Consider the following 16,672-nt stretch of genomic DNA (forward strand, 5'->3'; position numbering starts at 1 on the left):
CAAGGTATTTTACTAATGTGCCTCTGATGACAATAAGCAAGTTCCACAAAGTTAGGGACTTTGTACTGATCACTGAATCAAAAGCACCTAGCATAAAATAAGAGGCAGAAGGTAGATTAAAATGGATGACATATCAACTTGTGAATCTCACGAGAATCTTGATTAGAATTATAAAAAAATAAAATGGGGGCGCCTGGGTGATTCCGTCAGTTAAGTGTCCGACTTTGGCTCAGGTCATGATCTCATGGGTCATGAGTTCAAGTTCTGCACTGGGCTCTCTGCTGTCAGCGCAGAGCCTGCTCTGGATCCTCAGTCTCTCTCCCTCTCTGCCCCTCCCCCACTAGCGCTCACTTGCTCAAAAGCTCTCTCTCTCTCAAAAATAAATAAACATCACAAAAAATAATAAATAAATAAAATGAAGAGACACTAGAACTGGAAGTTCTAGCTTAGGCAATATCAAGGCAAGACTAGACAGAAAAAAGGAAAACTGTCTTTAATAATAAAGATAGTATGATCATTTAGGCAGAAAATCCTAAGAGAATCTACCAAAAAGCTACTAGAAACAAAAGCTTGTCAAGGCTAACTCAAAATGTATCAATGACCTAATCACAAAAGCGTTAAGTATAACTTTTAACAGAAAATATGGGAGAAAATCTCTATGACCTTTGGTTAGACAAAAATTTTCGAACAGAAAAAATGCAAACCATAAAAGCAAAAAATTGACAAATTAGATTTCATCCAATTTTCAAGTATTCTGTCCTTTGAAAGACTGTTAAGAAAATTAAGTCGGGGCGCCTGGGTGGCTCAGTCGGGTAAGCGTCAGACTTCAGCTCAGGTCATGATCTCACAGTTTGTGAGTTCAAGCCCCGCATCGGGCTCTGTGCTGACAGCTCAGAGCCTGGAGCCTGCTTTGGATTTTGTGTCCCTCTCTCTCTCTACCTCTCCTCCACTTGTACTCTGTCTCTCTCAAAGATAAACAAACATTAAAAATTTAAAAAAAAAAAAAAAGAAAAGAAGAAGAAAATTAAGTCAACCCACAGACAAGGTAACATTTGCAAAATGTTATGTCTGATAATAACCTTATACCCAGAATTACAAAGAACTCAAAGAACTTATTAATAAGAAGATAAATAGCTCAATAAGCAGGCAAAAGACTTACACAGTCATTTAAGCAAGTAGACTTAGCTAATAAAATTAAAGACTGATAATACCAACCACTAGCAAGGATGCCAAGCAGCTGAAACTCTCACACACCACTGGTGGGAATGGAAAATGGCACAGCCATTTTGGAAAACAGTTTGGCATTTTCTTATAAAGTCAAACAGACTTATACAACCCCACTCCCAGGTACGTATTCAAAAGTAATGAATGTGAGCTCTTTCCCATCTTGCAAGATGGCGGGCGAAAAAGCTGAGAAGCCGGATGCTAAGGAGAAGAAACCTGAAGCCAAGAAGGCTGGTGCTGGTGGCAAGGTTAAGAAGGGTAACCTCAAGGCTAAAACGCCAAAGAAGGGGAAGCCCCACTGCAGCCGAAACCCTGTCCTAGTCAGAGGAATTGGCAGGTATTCCCGATCGGCTATGTATTCGAGAAAGGCCATGTACAAGAGGAAGTATTCAGCAGCTAAATCCAGGATTGAAAAGAAAAAGAAGGAGAAGGTTCTTGCTACCGTCACAAAACCAGTTGGTGGTGACAAGAATGGTGGTACCCGAGTGGTTAAACTTCGCAAAATGCCTAGGTATTACCCTACTGAAGATGTGCCTCGGAAGCTGTTGAGCCACGGCAAAAAACCTTTTAGTCAGCATGTGAGGAAACTGCGAGCTAGCATCACTCCTGGGACCATTTTGATCATCCTCACTGGGCGCCACAGAGGCAAGAGAGTGGTTTTCCTGAAGCAACTGAGCAGTGGCTTGCTACTTGTGACTGGACCTCTGTCCCTTAATCGAGTTCCTCTGCGTAGAACACACCAGAAATTTGTCATTGCCACCTCCACCAAAACTGATATCAGCAATGTGAAAATCCCCAAACACCTCACTGATGCTTACTTCAAGAAGAAGAAGCTGCGTAAGCCCAGACACCAGGAAGGTGAGATCTTCGACACGGAGAAAGAGAAATATGAGATTACAGAGCAGCGCAAGGTTGATCAGAAAGCTGTGGACTCGCAAATTCTGCCAAAAATCAAAGCCGTTCCTCAGCTTCAGGGCTACCTCCGCTCTGTGTTTGCTCTCACGAATGGAGTTTACCCTCACAAATTGGTGTTCTAAATTTCTTACAAAGAACCTAATTAAATAACAAAAAAAACAAAAAAAAAAGTAATGAATGTGAATGTTCAGAGCTGGTTTCTTCAAAATAGCCAAAAAGTGAAAACAGCCCAAATGTCTATTACCTGATAAATGAATAAACCGCAGTAGTACATCCTGAATAGTGGAATACTACTCAGTAATAAAATTACAAATTACTGACACATGCTACACACAGCATGGATGAATTTCAAAAGCACTGTGATAAATTAAAGAAGCTAGACACAAAAATAATCCATAATCCCATTTATATGACATTCTGGAAAGGCAAATCTATACAGAAATCAAATCAGTGACTGCCAGGGGCTAAGGGAGAAGAAAGGATGTTTATTATAAAAGTACAGAGGGAACTTTATAGGGTGGTATCTGAATTGTGGTAGTGATTATGTGACTATACATTTGCCAAAACTCAAAGAACTTTACACTGAATAGGATGAGTTTACTGCATGTAAACTATACCTTAAACTTGCCACTCCCCAAACTAAAGGCAGAGCCAAAAAGAAACTCCTAAAACATACCTAAAAAAGGTTAAATTTTACTATATGTAAATTGTAACAAAATTAATCTGAGGCTAAAAATTCATTACATTGCACATAAAATTGGTGAATTTTACTGTATGTACACTATACTTCAGTAAAGCAGATTATTTTTTAAGAGACACACAATTGGGAAAATTTTAAATGACTAGACATCACCTAATACTAAAGAATTAAGGGGTGCCTGCGTGGCTCAGTCGCGGTTAAGTGTCCGACTTCGGCTCAGGTCATGATCGCGGCTCTTGAGTTCAAGCCCCACAATGGGCTCTGTGCTGACAGCTGGAAGCCTGGAGCCTGCTTCAGATTGTGTGTCTCCCTCTCTCTCTGCCCCTCCCCTTCTCTCTCTCTCAAAAAAGTAACATCGAAAAAAATTTTTAAAAAAAGTCACAAGCTCTACTGACTGAGCCAGCCAGGTGCCTTGCCCCCAAGTGTGATGTTTTTAAAACTTTCATTCTCTTAGAGAAATATAGACATTGAAATATTTACAGAAGAAATGATATATCAGGAATTCAAAATGAGAACCTATAGTAATCAAGATAGTATGCTCCTAACATAAGGATAAAAGAACAATGAAATAGCAACAGTCCAAAAATACACTCTTACATTTATAGTCAAATGATTTTTGAAAAGAGAACCAAGACAACTTACTGAGAAAAGAATAGTCTTTTCAACAAATAGAGCTGAGACAAATGGATATCCACATGTAAAAGAATGCGGCTGAACTCCTACCTTACAACATATATAAGAATTCAAAATGGATCAAATACCTAAATGTAAAGGCTAAAACTCTAAAACTCTTGCAAGAAAAAAAATTGGGGTAAATCTTCAAGACCTTGGATTTGGCAATGGATTCTTAGATATGACACTAAAGGCACAATCAACAGACGAAAAAATAAATGGGACTTGATCAAAATCAGAAATTTGGGGTGCCTGACTAGTCAGCAGGGCAGGTGACTCGATCTGAGGGTTTTGTTTTCAAGCCCCACATTGGGCCTAGAGCTTATTTAAGGCGGGGGGGAGGGATCAAAAAAATTTTTGTTGCAAAAGGACATCACCAATAGCAAAACACACACACACACACACACACACACAAATATGAAGAAACTATGGATAAATTAGAGAGGAGATCACAGATATTCCCAACCCAGGAAACCAAAAGCACTAGGACTTCAGAGTGCAGTGCTTAAAAACAGAGGGCATACCAAAACCCAAAGGTCTACTCTACTTTTCAGACAACTCGGTTTCAAATCCCAGGTCAGCCACTTACAGTGACCCCAGGAAGGTTACTTAATCACTTTGGTCCCCAGTTTTCTTATCTGTAAAACGGAAATAAGTCAAGTCACAGGGTTGTGGAGGATCAAGTAAGAGAATATGAAAAATGTACACACACACAGACACACTCTCATTTGGTCAAAACTTATTACATTGTACATTTTACAATGTGGGACTCATTTTATGTCAATTAAACTTCATTAAAGGTGTAAAATAAACACTCTAGCACAGAGGAAGCACTCAAAAATTGTAGTTTTTTTAACTTTATATTTAACAAATATCTGTTGAATGAGCCAGATGAACAGAGCCTTGCCTTCAGGCAACTTACACATTAGAGGTTATATCTAGGACAAAGTTTAAAATGTGCTATTTTCATATGTATATTTTATCTGTCTCATTCACCACTTGAATAAGCAAAATATATATACAAACAACCCAAGAACACTCCTGATAATTGAAACACATTAAATAATCTAGCTAGAATAAAATTTCTTCCCTTATTGTTTCAAAATCCTGAGGGTGGGGGAGGAATATGCAATTTCTATTGGTAGTGCCCTCCACAACGTAATTATACAACTTTTTATTTCTTCATTTTTCATCATTCTTGCTTTCATTACTATTCTTCAACACTGTATCTATAGATGTCATTTACTAGTTTCTATAACTTTCAACAGGCCTGGATAACTTATACAATCCAAGTATTTCATTGATACAGATTTCTAGAACCTGACTAGTTGTTTGGATGTAACTAATATTCTTTGGCACAGTAAGAAAGACATACCTGCTAACCCCTTTCCAGTAAAGGTGTAATAATACTCTTCTCAGATACTGACACAGCCAACTGCTTATTATTTAGATTTCGATTTAAATGTTCCATCCTCAGAAAAGCCTGTCCTGACCATATTATCAAAAGTCGCTCCCCAACCATTATTATATCACCGTTTTCATACTTTAGTTAATATTTAATGAATGATAGCACTTAATATCTGAAATTCTATTATGTGTTCAACCAACTTACTTTCTGTTTCTGTCCACTTCCCACTCCCAGAATATAAACTCCATGGGGGCAAACACTTCTGTCTCCTTCACCACTGTGTGCCCAGGGCTTAACAGAGGCTGGCATACAGTAAATATTATAAATTGTTGAATAAATTAAGTATATTAAGTATACAGTACAATTTATGTGAATTATGACAAATACCAACTAATTCGATTTGTTTATATAGTACAAAAAAACTACAGTTGTCAGGAGAAAGGACAACTAAAAACTAGAAATGTAATTCCAGCTCTTACAGTTAACTCACTTAGGTGAGTCATTTTCTTCTAACCATTTCAGTTTTTTTTACTAGAAAGGGAAACTCTATTAACTAATACTTACTGAATAATGATATCCACACTGAAAAAATGAGTCAAGGCGGCAGTAGGGGGTAGGCCACGACAAACCCAAACACTAAAGCTAGGGTTTTTTTTCTTTTTAGCAAACTAAGGTGGACCAGCAACTCTAAATTCACACAACTGCCAGATTAATCCAGTCATATAATCATCTAGAACCACTGTTTCAAAACAACTACCATCCCCATAAGAACTAATTTAATTTCTCTACAACCTGCTGGTCAAAATATATACAAATAAATAACCCAAGACCCTACTCTGACCCTATCACTTCCTAGCTCTGTGACCTTAACCTCGTAACTTCAGCTCATTGTGTCTCAATTTCAACGTTATAAAATGGTGATAAAGTTAGTACCTTTAAATATTTTTTTTTTTTAACGTTTATTCATTTTTTGACAGAGACAGAGCATGAGCAGGGGAGGGGCAGAGAGAGAGGGAGACACACAATCTGAAGCAGGCTCCAGGCTCTGAACTGACAGCACAGAGCCCGACACGGGGCTAGATCTCACAGACCTTGAGATCATGACCTGAGGTCGGACGTTAACCAACTGAGCCACCCAGGCGCCCCTAAAGTCAGTACCTTTAAAAACAAGAAAAGAAAAAAAAAACAGCATCTTCACATAAGGCTATAAAAAATTCAGTGATATTCATAAGGACAGCCTGGCTTAAGAACAATGCCTGGCATATTAAATAAATGCTTGATCATTGTTAGCTAACACAATTATTTTTCTTATATTACAACACAAATTAAACTTGTAAAAAAAATCCTCTTCATATAAAGTTTTACTTAAGAGGAAGGGATAAGGGACATGGCCATAACATAAAGCCAGGCACATTGAGATACGAGCTACACCCACCAAGAGACTCAGATAAAAAGGAATTTTAGGACTCAAGTCCAGTGCTGTTCAACAAAACTTTCTATAATGATAAAAAAAAAAAAAAATTCTATATCTGTGCTGCCTAATATGGTAGCCATTAAGTACACGTGACGGCTGAGCACGTGAAATATGGCTAGTGTGACTGAGGACTGAATTTTTATTTTAATTAACTTAAATTTAAATTTAAATAGCCTGGGCGGCTCAGTCAGTTAAGTGTCCGACTTCAGCTCAGGTCATGATCTCCCGGTCTGTGAGTTCGAGCCCCGCATCGGGCTCTGTGCTGACAGCTCAGGGCCAGGAGCCAGCTTCAGATTCTGTGTCTCCCTCTATCCCTGCCCGTCCCCTGCTCACACTCTGTCTCTCTCTGTCTCAAAAATAAATACAAACATTAAAAAAAAAACATTTCTTTTTAATTCTAATTTTAAATAAATAAATAAATAAATAAATAAATAAATAAATAAATAAATAAATTTAAATAGCCATGTGGAGAGTAGCCACCAGTTGCAATCCTCTCCTTGAGCTTCTTCAGACACTGGTCCTATGAACCTTCCAAAGCATTCATCCCCTCCATTGCACCAGAAGTGTTTCCATGTAGTGAACTCAATGAAGTCTCTGTCCCAATGTTTTAGCCATTGGTCATTAATCTTTCCCAGGGCCTCAAAACAATTTTAATCCCCTTTCCAAGACAACAAGTGATAATGAGGAAAAGGGAACTACGGGTGAAAAAAGGTAAGCCATTTACTGATAACCGCTAAAGCTAAGTGACAGCTATGTAGGACAGCTATGTTCTATTTTCATATATGTTAAAACTCTCTATTAAAAAATTTCTCATTTGTATTTAAAAAATTTTTTTTAACATTTATTCGCATTTCAGAGACAGAGAGAAACAGGGTGAGCGGGGGGGGGGGGGGGGGGGGGGACGACGACAGTGAGAGAGGGAGATACAGAATCCGAAGCAGACTCCAGGTTCTGAGCCGTCAGCACAGAGTCCGACACGGGGCTTGAACCCATGAACCGCGAGACCATGACCTGAGCTGGAGTTGGACACTTAACCGACTGAGCCACCCAGGCGCCCCTCATTTGTATTTATTTCAAACTCACTTCACTTCTTCTCTAACTACAAGGGCTTCCAAATCTGTCCCTCTGCTTTCAGCAAGTACCACCCCTCCATTTCTTCCACCACACTGTAAATCATATCTTTCTACACACACCATGTTTATAGCATCTTCTGCTTTAGCACAAACTTCCTATCCTAGAACTTCCTCTTCTCTTCCATGGCCTCACTGAAAACTACTCGCCATTCCTCAAGATCCATCTCAACACCCTGGGTCTTTTTCAAGGTTTTTTTCTTCACCACCCACCCAAGGCAGTCATTCCCTCCCTTCTCAGTGCTACCAGTTTACACTCTGCATGCCTGCCTTTCCTACTCTACCGAATAACCTGGAAGCAGAGAGGTTTCATTCATCTTAAGTTTTTTATTTTAATTCCAGCTAGTTAACAGTGTTAGTTTCAGAAACGTAACACTGATTCAACAATTGTTTATCTTTTTAATTTTTTTAATGTTTATTTTGAGACACACACACACACACACACACACACACAGGAGGGAGGAACAGAGAGAATCCCAAGCAGGTTCCGCATTGTCAACACAGAGCCTGAAGCAGGGCTTGATCCAACGAACCACGAGATCATGACCTGAGCAGAAACCAAGGGTTGGACACTTAACATTCTGAGCCACGCAGGTGCTCCTTGTTCATCTTTTAACTGTTCTAGTCTCACAGCTTCAAACTTACACTGAATTAATGAACAGTATACATACACAAGCTCAACAAAATGCTGAAGAGCATCCACTCATCCAGCACTACCCCAAACCTACCAACAAGCACTCTGCAACCTTACCTTGCTCATGCAGTTTCTACTGATTTCCAAACATGCTATAACAGTTAAAAGTTACAAACACTTACTATATGCCAGGCATTGATTTAAGCATTTTACATACATAATTCATTTAATTCCCATCATCCCCATTTCACAGAGGAAGAAACTCAACCACAAATAAAATACCCTGCCTTATGTCACAAAGTAAGGAGGCGGTGTGCTAAACAAATTGTTGTATGACTTTGGACATGTCATTTAAAGTTTCTGCTCTTGTGTGAAACAAAGAGGATGAGTCATGATGATCTGAAACACAAGCTTCCAATTCTAAAATTCAAATTTGTGGGAAGGGAATAGGATGCCAAACAGAAGGAATACTGGTTTGTGTAAAGAAAATAGTAATTTCAGGCATTCTCCATAAAATAGTTTGAGGGAAAATGTCAATCTTTATTCTTGCAGTTAACTACAGAAAAACATGGAATAAGTTCTCAAGAAAACTAACATATGGGACAAACTAAGTTCTACAGGAATTAATAAAAAGAAAAATAAGTGAGAATATGTTTCAATGGAAGACCTGGGCTAGATCTTAGAGGATCTAAGTAAGGATGACAAAGAGAAGTATGAGGGTGTGGAAAAGCAGAAAAATGATGGAAGAGCAGGCAGGAAATGAAGGCTGAGCTTGGTACCTGCAGAGGCGATGAGGAGACCATACTGATTTAAATGGACCATGCTTTGAAGAGCTTATGGAAAACAGGATCAAAAAGATAAAATGAGGCTTTATAAGCTGCCCGGCAAATGTCCTGTTTTTAAATGGCCCAGAGCTAAGAATGATTTTTACATTTTTAAAGGACCTGTGTATGTGTGTGTGTATGTGTGTGTGTGTGTGTGTGTATGTGTGTGTGTGTGCATGTATATGCCAAAAAGACTGTATATGGCATGCAAAGCTTTGATTATCTGGCTCTTTAAAGAAAAAGTTTGCTAACCCCTAGGATAGATCATGGAAAGCCTTGAAGGTGAAGAGGACCTTGGGCTTGGGAGCAGGGTGATTTTTGAACAACCAAAGAAGAGTTTAAGTCTAACAGCAAAAGGTAGGCTAGATTAAACTGGTGGGCAAAAAGTAATGTGTTGCAGTAATTAAAAATAAAATGTTATGATCGTCTAACATGACTGGCCCATGCAAATAACTGAACCAAGAATTTCAATTTCCCTAAAGTCAAAGAGGACAGCAACCATTTCCTCAACTATTAGTCCTTTCCGAAAGATTAATGTGTGCTGAAGTCTTATTCAGTATGTCCTATAGCCCCAGGGCTATGCAGCCTCTAACAAGACCAAGAGAGTGGAGAACTGGGTTCTACACTCTTATTTTCATATAGAAACGTTAAGTGGTGTTTGGGTTCTTAGATCAAGCCACAAACACCTTCTCAACCCATGATATAGTACAATACTACTTAGTTCAAATTAATTATGGGTTACAATCGACAATCTGATAAAATAGGCAGGTGCAGAATACTAACCACCATTTATAACATTATTTCCAAACTTTGAAGAAAAAAAAAAAAAATCACAGATTTTGGATCCAGACTCATTTATAAATAAAGAGAACTGCCAGGGCTAAGTCTGGATAACTGAAGCCATTTTATGGCTAACAATTATAACCAAATGGTTTTCATTGATTTTTATCAGTTGTCATAGAGCTATACTAGAAGCAGGGGAGCACAGTTACTAAAAGTTAAAGCTTTGGGGCGGCTGGGTGGCTCAGTCGGTTAAGCATCTGACTCTTGATTTCAGCTCAGGTCATGATCCCAAGGTCGTGGGATCGAGCCCCATGATGGGCTCTGCACTGAGAGTGGAGCCTGCTTAGGATTCTCTCACTGTCTCCTTTTGCCCCCTCCCCCCACTCACGCGTTCTCTCGCACTCTCTCTAAAGCAAAAAAAAAAAAAAAAAAAAGTAAAAAACAAATAAAGGATATATATATATATATATACATAAATATATATATATATATATATACATAAACACACAATGCATTAGGCACAGTGTCTGAAATCTAATAGGTACAGAATAAATGGGAACTATCATCTTATAAATAGAAAGTTCGCCATAAACTGTTTCCACATCACAGATACCTAAACTTTTTTCAGAAAAATGGCTACTACTCACCACTTGGCTCAGAAATGCTAGTTTTCTCTTAATGTATTTTATATAGGAAAAAAGGTTTTATAAACAGAAGCTCTTATTTCTTCTCTGACCTTTTAGACTGGGTTAAAAATATGCAGACTTCCTATAACATTTACAGACTGAATAAATTCTGTCACAAATGCAAATTCTCACTTTCTTCCCCATTGTTCATCCTAAGGAGCCTCTGAACTGCAAGCTAATGACTCAAATTCCTGGTAAATCAAAGTAAGAAACTAATTTTAACATTCCTTAAATCCATTACCAGTTTTCTTCTGTTCTCACTTGCATACCTTTTCAGAGATCCTAATTACAACAATATTAAGTCATTCCATCGCTGTTCCCTTTTAGCTGAGTAAATTTAAACACGGACTTACTTAGCTTCTCTGGGCCTCAGTTTCCACACAGGTAAAATGTGACAGGGCAACAGATTACCTAACAGGACTGAGTGATAATCAAATAAGAAAAAAATACATATACTTTACTTATTTATACTTATACTAAATGAATATGCCCTAGCAGAAAAGGAAGCTCAAGGTGAGTTCCACTAGTAACTTTTCCTCCTCTTTCCTTTATGACCCTAATCAGCTTTCACAAGCTTAGACAACAAGGATTCTCAAACCTACTGATTTCTGTGGCTAGCCAGTGGCTACCCCTAAAGCATTACAAGGAGTAAACAGCAACATACTAGACTACTCAGGGCACCTAGCTGGCTCAGTTGGTTAAGCCTGCAACTCTTGATCTCAGGGTTTTGAGTTCAAGCCCTACGTTGGGTGTAGAGCTTACTTAATTAAAAAAAAAAAAAATACTGGGGAACCTGGGTGGCTCAGTGGGTTGAGCATCCAACCCGATTTCCACTCAGGTCATGATCCCAGGACTGTGGAATGGAGCCCCACGTTGGGCTCTGCACTGAGTGTGGAGCCTGCATAAGATGCTCTCTCAACCTCTGCCCCTCTCCCCAGTTCACACTCTCTCCAAAATAAAATAAACAAACTAGATTACTAAAAAAACAACTACACACTCATAAGAGGGCCTATCTTCTTTCAATTTTTTTTAATGTTTATTTTTTGAGAGAGAGAGAAAGAGAGAGCGCGAATCAGGGAAGGGCGGAGAGAGAGGGAGACACAGGAATCCTAACCAGGTTCCAGGATCCAAGCTGTCAGCACAGAGGCTGATTCGGGGCTTGAACTCCCGAACTGCAAGATCATGACCTGAGTCTAAGTCAGACGCTTAAGCGCCCAGGTACCCAAAGAGGGCCTATCTTCTGATGAAACCAGTATGTTTTCTTCTCCTTATCTAAAAGACTGCTTTCCAATATTTTATAAGATAGAAGCAAGCATCAGCAACTCAAACATATTATGAGGGAGCAGTTTGAACTTTCTGCCTTGTCTCCCCTACTCCAGGAAGGAAGAGACTTCATCTGGCTTGTTCTCTACTGTATCCCCAGAACCTGACAAACAGGAAATACTCAAAAGAACAGTTTAACTTTGGTATGCCTATAAAACAAATGTCATGTTCCTTTATAAAGTGACAACGTTTCCTTGACAGCAAACTCATCTGCTTAACAATGAAACCAAGGCTCATACAGTCAATACACAATTTATCACTTACTATGCTTGTTAAGTTATACTAGGGACTTGTCTCTGTCCTCAAGATGCTCTAAAATAAACCTAGAAGGCAATGCAAATACAGAAATTTTTACTTCCAAACAAGTGAGATCGATCACAAATAGTTCCTTTTCACCCAAGAGGATATATAAATGGCGAACAAGCACAGGAAAAGAAGTTCAATATCATTAGGTATCAAGGAAATGTAAGTTCAAACCACAATGAAATACCAATACACAGCCACCAGAATGGCTAAAATTAAAGATTAACATACCAAGTATTGCCAAGAATTAGAGCAATTAATAAAAATCCCATACACGGCTGAGGGGAAAAATAGGACAGGCATTTTAACAAACAGTTTGCCAATTACTTTTAAAACTAAATTGTCCTACAACTCAGCAATCCCATTTCTATGTATTTAACCACGAAAAATGAAATCACTATGACCACACAAAATCTGTACACAAATATTCATAGCAGCTTTATTCATAATAGCCAAAAACTGCAACTTGTCCAACACCTGATGAACAAAACTCTGGGAAAGAGGAGCGCCTGGGTGGCTCAGTGGGTTGAGCATCTGACTTCTGCTCAGGTCATGATCTCGCAGTTTGAGAGTTGGAGACCTGCGTCGGGCTCTGTGCTGACCACTCCAAGTCTGGAGCCTGCTTAGGATTCTGTATCTCCCTCTCTGCCCCTCCCCTGCTCATGCTCTGTCTCTCTCAAATATAAAATAAAACACACACACACACACACACACACACACACACACACACACACACACTATGGGGAAGAAAGTACTATTACCGCAGTAACACAAAAGAATCTCAAAGCATTATGGTATGTGAGAGAAGCCAATCACAAAACGCTTGTATTCTGTATGGATCCATCTGTATGACATTCTAGAAAAGATAAAACTATGATGACAGGAAAAAGATCAGTAATTGCCAGGGTTAGAGGAAGGGGAACGACTGATAAAAGGCACAAGGAAACTTTATGGAGTGATAGTATAATTATGGTGGTGGCTCCAAGACTTTAAGTTTGTCAAAACTCAAGAGCTATACACTAAAAAGGGGGAACTTTATGTAAATCATATTTTAATATATCTAATTAAAAATATAATCTACCACAACAAGGATTAACTAAATCTACCACAATAAGGATTAACTAAATCCTGTCTAGCAATCTGAACTAAATCACAGTGCACTGAACAACAAATTTTTTTTAAGTTTCTTGTGTATCATCCATGTGTCTGGACAGGAGGACCACATATGAACATTCCACTAGGCGTCATTTCCCAAAAGATAACTTTCTCTGAAGAGACTTCTCCGATACCATGGGAGGCAGCCCAGACCCTACATGCAAGGACTGTGTGTCGGGGACACTATCTGCAAGTCTTGACTGGGGTTCCAGCAGTAGCACCGTCACTATGTTAGCCTTCTCCCAAATTAGCACCATTAGCTGCGAACTTCCAGGTTTTTCCATTTCATCTATTAATTCTCTTTATCTTTGGTGGATTATTACTGACTAGACGTGGTACTTTTTGTTCTCTCTCCTTCAGAATAACCCATCCTGTCCCAACCCATCATTTTCCTAATACTCTTTTTTTTCATCTCTCATCTTTTTCAATTTTAAGAAATCTCTCACCCAATTGTGGGGCTTGAACTCACCGCCCTGAAGTCAAGAGTCACATGCTCTTCTGACTAGGGCAGCCAGTGCCCCAATCTCTCATTTCTACCATAGTTAAATGTGTTCTTCCGACCGGCACTGTCAATACTCACTGCTGCTGCACTTGTTGAATGAAAATGACAGCTTTAGGAATAATAGACTAAGTTTAAACACAGTAAACACAGAAAATTGACAAATAACAGGGATGGTGGACTATGAAATGAACATAAACCAGGAAAAAAACCCCAAAACACCTCACTTTTGTTCTAGGAAGTAGCTTTGCTCCTATCTGAGTCCATTCTAAGGAGAAAGTTTGTGACGGGAGGAGTTGCTACACTTAAATACAAGGCCCTGTGTGTTCAAAACCACAGGAATGACACCTGCCAAAAAAGCTACCTCAGCACAGGAGGAACCACATTTTCCCAAGGTACATACAGTGAGACACTACAAGAGAAGATCTGGGCTGAGCCATTAAAGACTATGTTTAAGAGGATGAAGAGGACTACATTGGCATAATCTGCTTTACCTGGAGAATAAATACAGTGTACACAATCTGTAAAGGGACCTGGCTATCAGGCCAAATAGTCTGGATTTGATTCAGCTAATAATGAGAGCCGGTAAAAGTTTCTCAGAAATGGAACATAATGAAAATGTTTGGGGAAGAGTCTTAGGGCCGTGGAGTATGGATGAAGTGTCTGGACATGGAGAGACCAACTGGGATGCTTGCTAAGCTACAGTGAGTACCTACCCTCTGGCGCCCATGATATAAAGACTCACCTCACCTCCTTCTCTATCCACATTTCTTCCCCAAGACTAAATGAAATCTCAGAATGCTCTACATAACATTCTAATCAATCAGAATTGGCATACAAAGTGAAACCTACTTGCCATGTAGGATAAGGATCGGAACAGGATAGTCACAGAAGAAAGGAAAAGAATGACCGGTAGAAACACTACAGAGGAACTTCATTTGAAAGGACTGAAGAGGGAAACAGAAATAATACAAAAACAGGGAGGGGGACAAAAGAGATTCATAAATATGGAGAACAAACTGAGGGTTGCTGGAAGGGTTGTGGGAGGGGTGATGGCCTAAATGGGTAAGGAGCCTTAAGGAATCTACTCCTGAAATCATTGCTTCACTATATACTAACATGGATGTAAATTTTAAAAAATAAAAAATAAGTTAAATTATTAAAAAAAAAAAAAAAAAAAAAAAAAAGGACTGAAGAGGGGTGCCTGGGTGGTTCAGTCGCTTAAGCACCTGACTTCGGCTCAAGTCATAATCTCACAGTTTGTGAGTTCGAGCCCCGCGTCGGGCTCTGAGCTGTGCTGACAGCTCAGAGCCTGGAGCCTGCTTCAGATTCTGTGTCTCCTTCTCTCTCTGCCCTCCCCTGCTTGCACTCTGTCTGTCTCTCTCTCTCTCTCAAAAATAAACATTAAAATTTTTTTCTTTAAAATAATAAAATAAGTAAATAAATAAATGAATAAAAGGACTGAAGAGGGGCACCTGGGTGGCTCAGTGGTTAAAAGTCTGACTCTTGATCTCAGCTCAGGTCACGAACTCATGGTTTGTGGGTTTGAGCCCCACATGGCTATGCACTGGTGATGTAGAGCCAGACTGCAATTCTGTCTCTCCCTCTCTCTGCCCCTCCCTCACTCATTCTCTCTGAGACTCTTTCTCAAAATAAATAAACTAAAAAAAAAGGACTGAAGAAAAAAATAATAAAAGGACTGAAGAGACACTTTCACTTGAAACATATGAAACAAAACAAAAAAGAGCAAAAGGAGAGTAAAAGCTTTGCTAACTGAAAAACTTAGACAATGATTTTTTTCTGGATAGATGGATCTTTTCTTACATTACTGAATAAATACCAAATTTTGAAAACGAGTCTTAAGAAATCTTATTAGTACCACTATTTGTACACCTGAAACGAACACTGCATGTTAACTAACTGCAATTTAAATCAAAACTTAAAAAGAAACTAAAGAACAAAGAAATAGATTATATTAGAAAGAAAAGGGAACAAGATTCTAAAGCCAGCTATGCAGCCAGTGATGGGAGAACTCTAGCAAATAAGCTCTGTGGCCTTAGTTTCCTCACGTGTAAAGAAGAATGAGAACTAAAAATCCACCAGGGCCACTTCCAACTCCAAATCTGTATGATTCTAAACAGCTGAGACCTGAGCACCTGGGTGGCTCAGTCAGTTGAGTGTTTGACTCTTGATTTCTGCTCAGGTCATGATTATTCCAGGGTTGTAAGATCAAGCCCCATGTGGGGCTCTGCACTGGGCAAGGAGCCTGCTTAAGATTCTCTCTCCCTGTGCCCTCTGTCCTTCCCTTCCCCTACAATCTTTCTAAAAAAAAAAAAAGCGGGGTGGGGGGTGGTGTCTGGGAGGCTCAGCTGGTTGAGCATCCAACTCTGGTTCAGGTCATGATCTCACGGTTCTTGAGTTCAAGCCCTGAATCAGGCTTTGCATTCAGTGCAGAGCCTGCTTGGGATTCTCTCTCCCTCTCTGCCCCTCCCCCACCCACCTCTCTCAAAACAAACAAACAAACATACTAAGAGTTTACTATGTACCAAGAATGGAATGTAACAGAAATTTAGTAATCTCACTTTTTAAGGTACTCTTTTCCCCTTTTAATGAAGAAACAGAGCACAAGAGTGAGTGACTTGCCCCAATCATTCAAACACCTCACCTACAGCCAAGCACTGCTCCAGAAGATTGGTACACGGTAGCGAACAAAATCAAGTTTCTGCCCTCACAGAGCTTAGATTTTAGTTACCAAGGGGTAAACCCTGATTCTACCCTAGACTGAAGTTACCAGATTAAATAAAGGATGCCCCATTAAATCTGAATTTCAGATAAATGAATAATTTTGTCCCATGCAATGTGGGACACACTACACTTTAGTATTAGTCACTGTTGATACAAGTTCAGCTGAGCATCCTATATTTTTATTTGCTAATTCTGGC

General features: G+C 39.2%; 2 protein-coding genes across 14 annotated transcripts in view; one reads left to right on the forward strand and one right to left on the reverse strand.

Moving 5' to 3' along the window:
• ATXN2 (ataxin 2) overlaps window positions 1-16,672 on the reverse strand; it is a 146,269-nt gene that overhangs the window by 119,249 nt on the left and 10,348 nt on the right. The gene's annotated exons all lie outside the window — the stretch shown is intronic.
• LOC109277649 (60S ribosomal protein L6-like) lies at window positions 1,382-2,309 on the forward strand. Its single transcript, XM_053902030.1, has one exon. The coding sequence runs from the start codon at window positions 1,395-1,397 to the stop codon at window positions 2,259-2,261; it is 867 nt and encodes a 288-aa protein (XP_053758005.1). The 5' UTR covers window positions 1,382-1,394; the 3' UTR covers window positions 2,262-2,309.

This window comes from Panthera pardus, unplaced genomic scaffold, assembly GCF_024362965.1.
Source record: "Panthera pardus isolate Hobbes unplaced genomic scaffold, ASM2436296v1 HiC_scaffold_15, whole genome shotgun sequence".
NCBI classification, from domain to species: domain Eukaryota; kingdom Metazoa; phylum Chordata; class Mammalia; order Carnivora; family Felidae; genus Panthera; species Panthera pardus.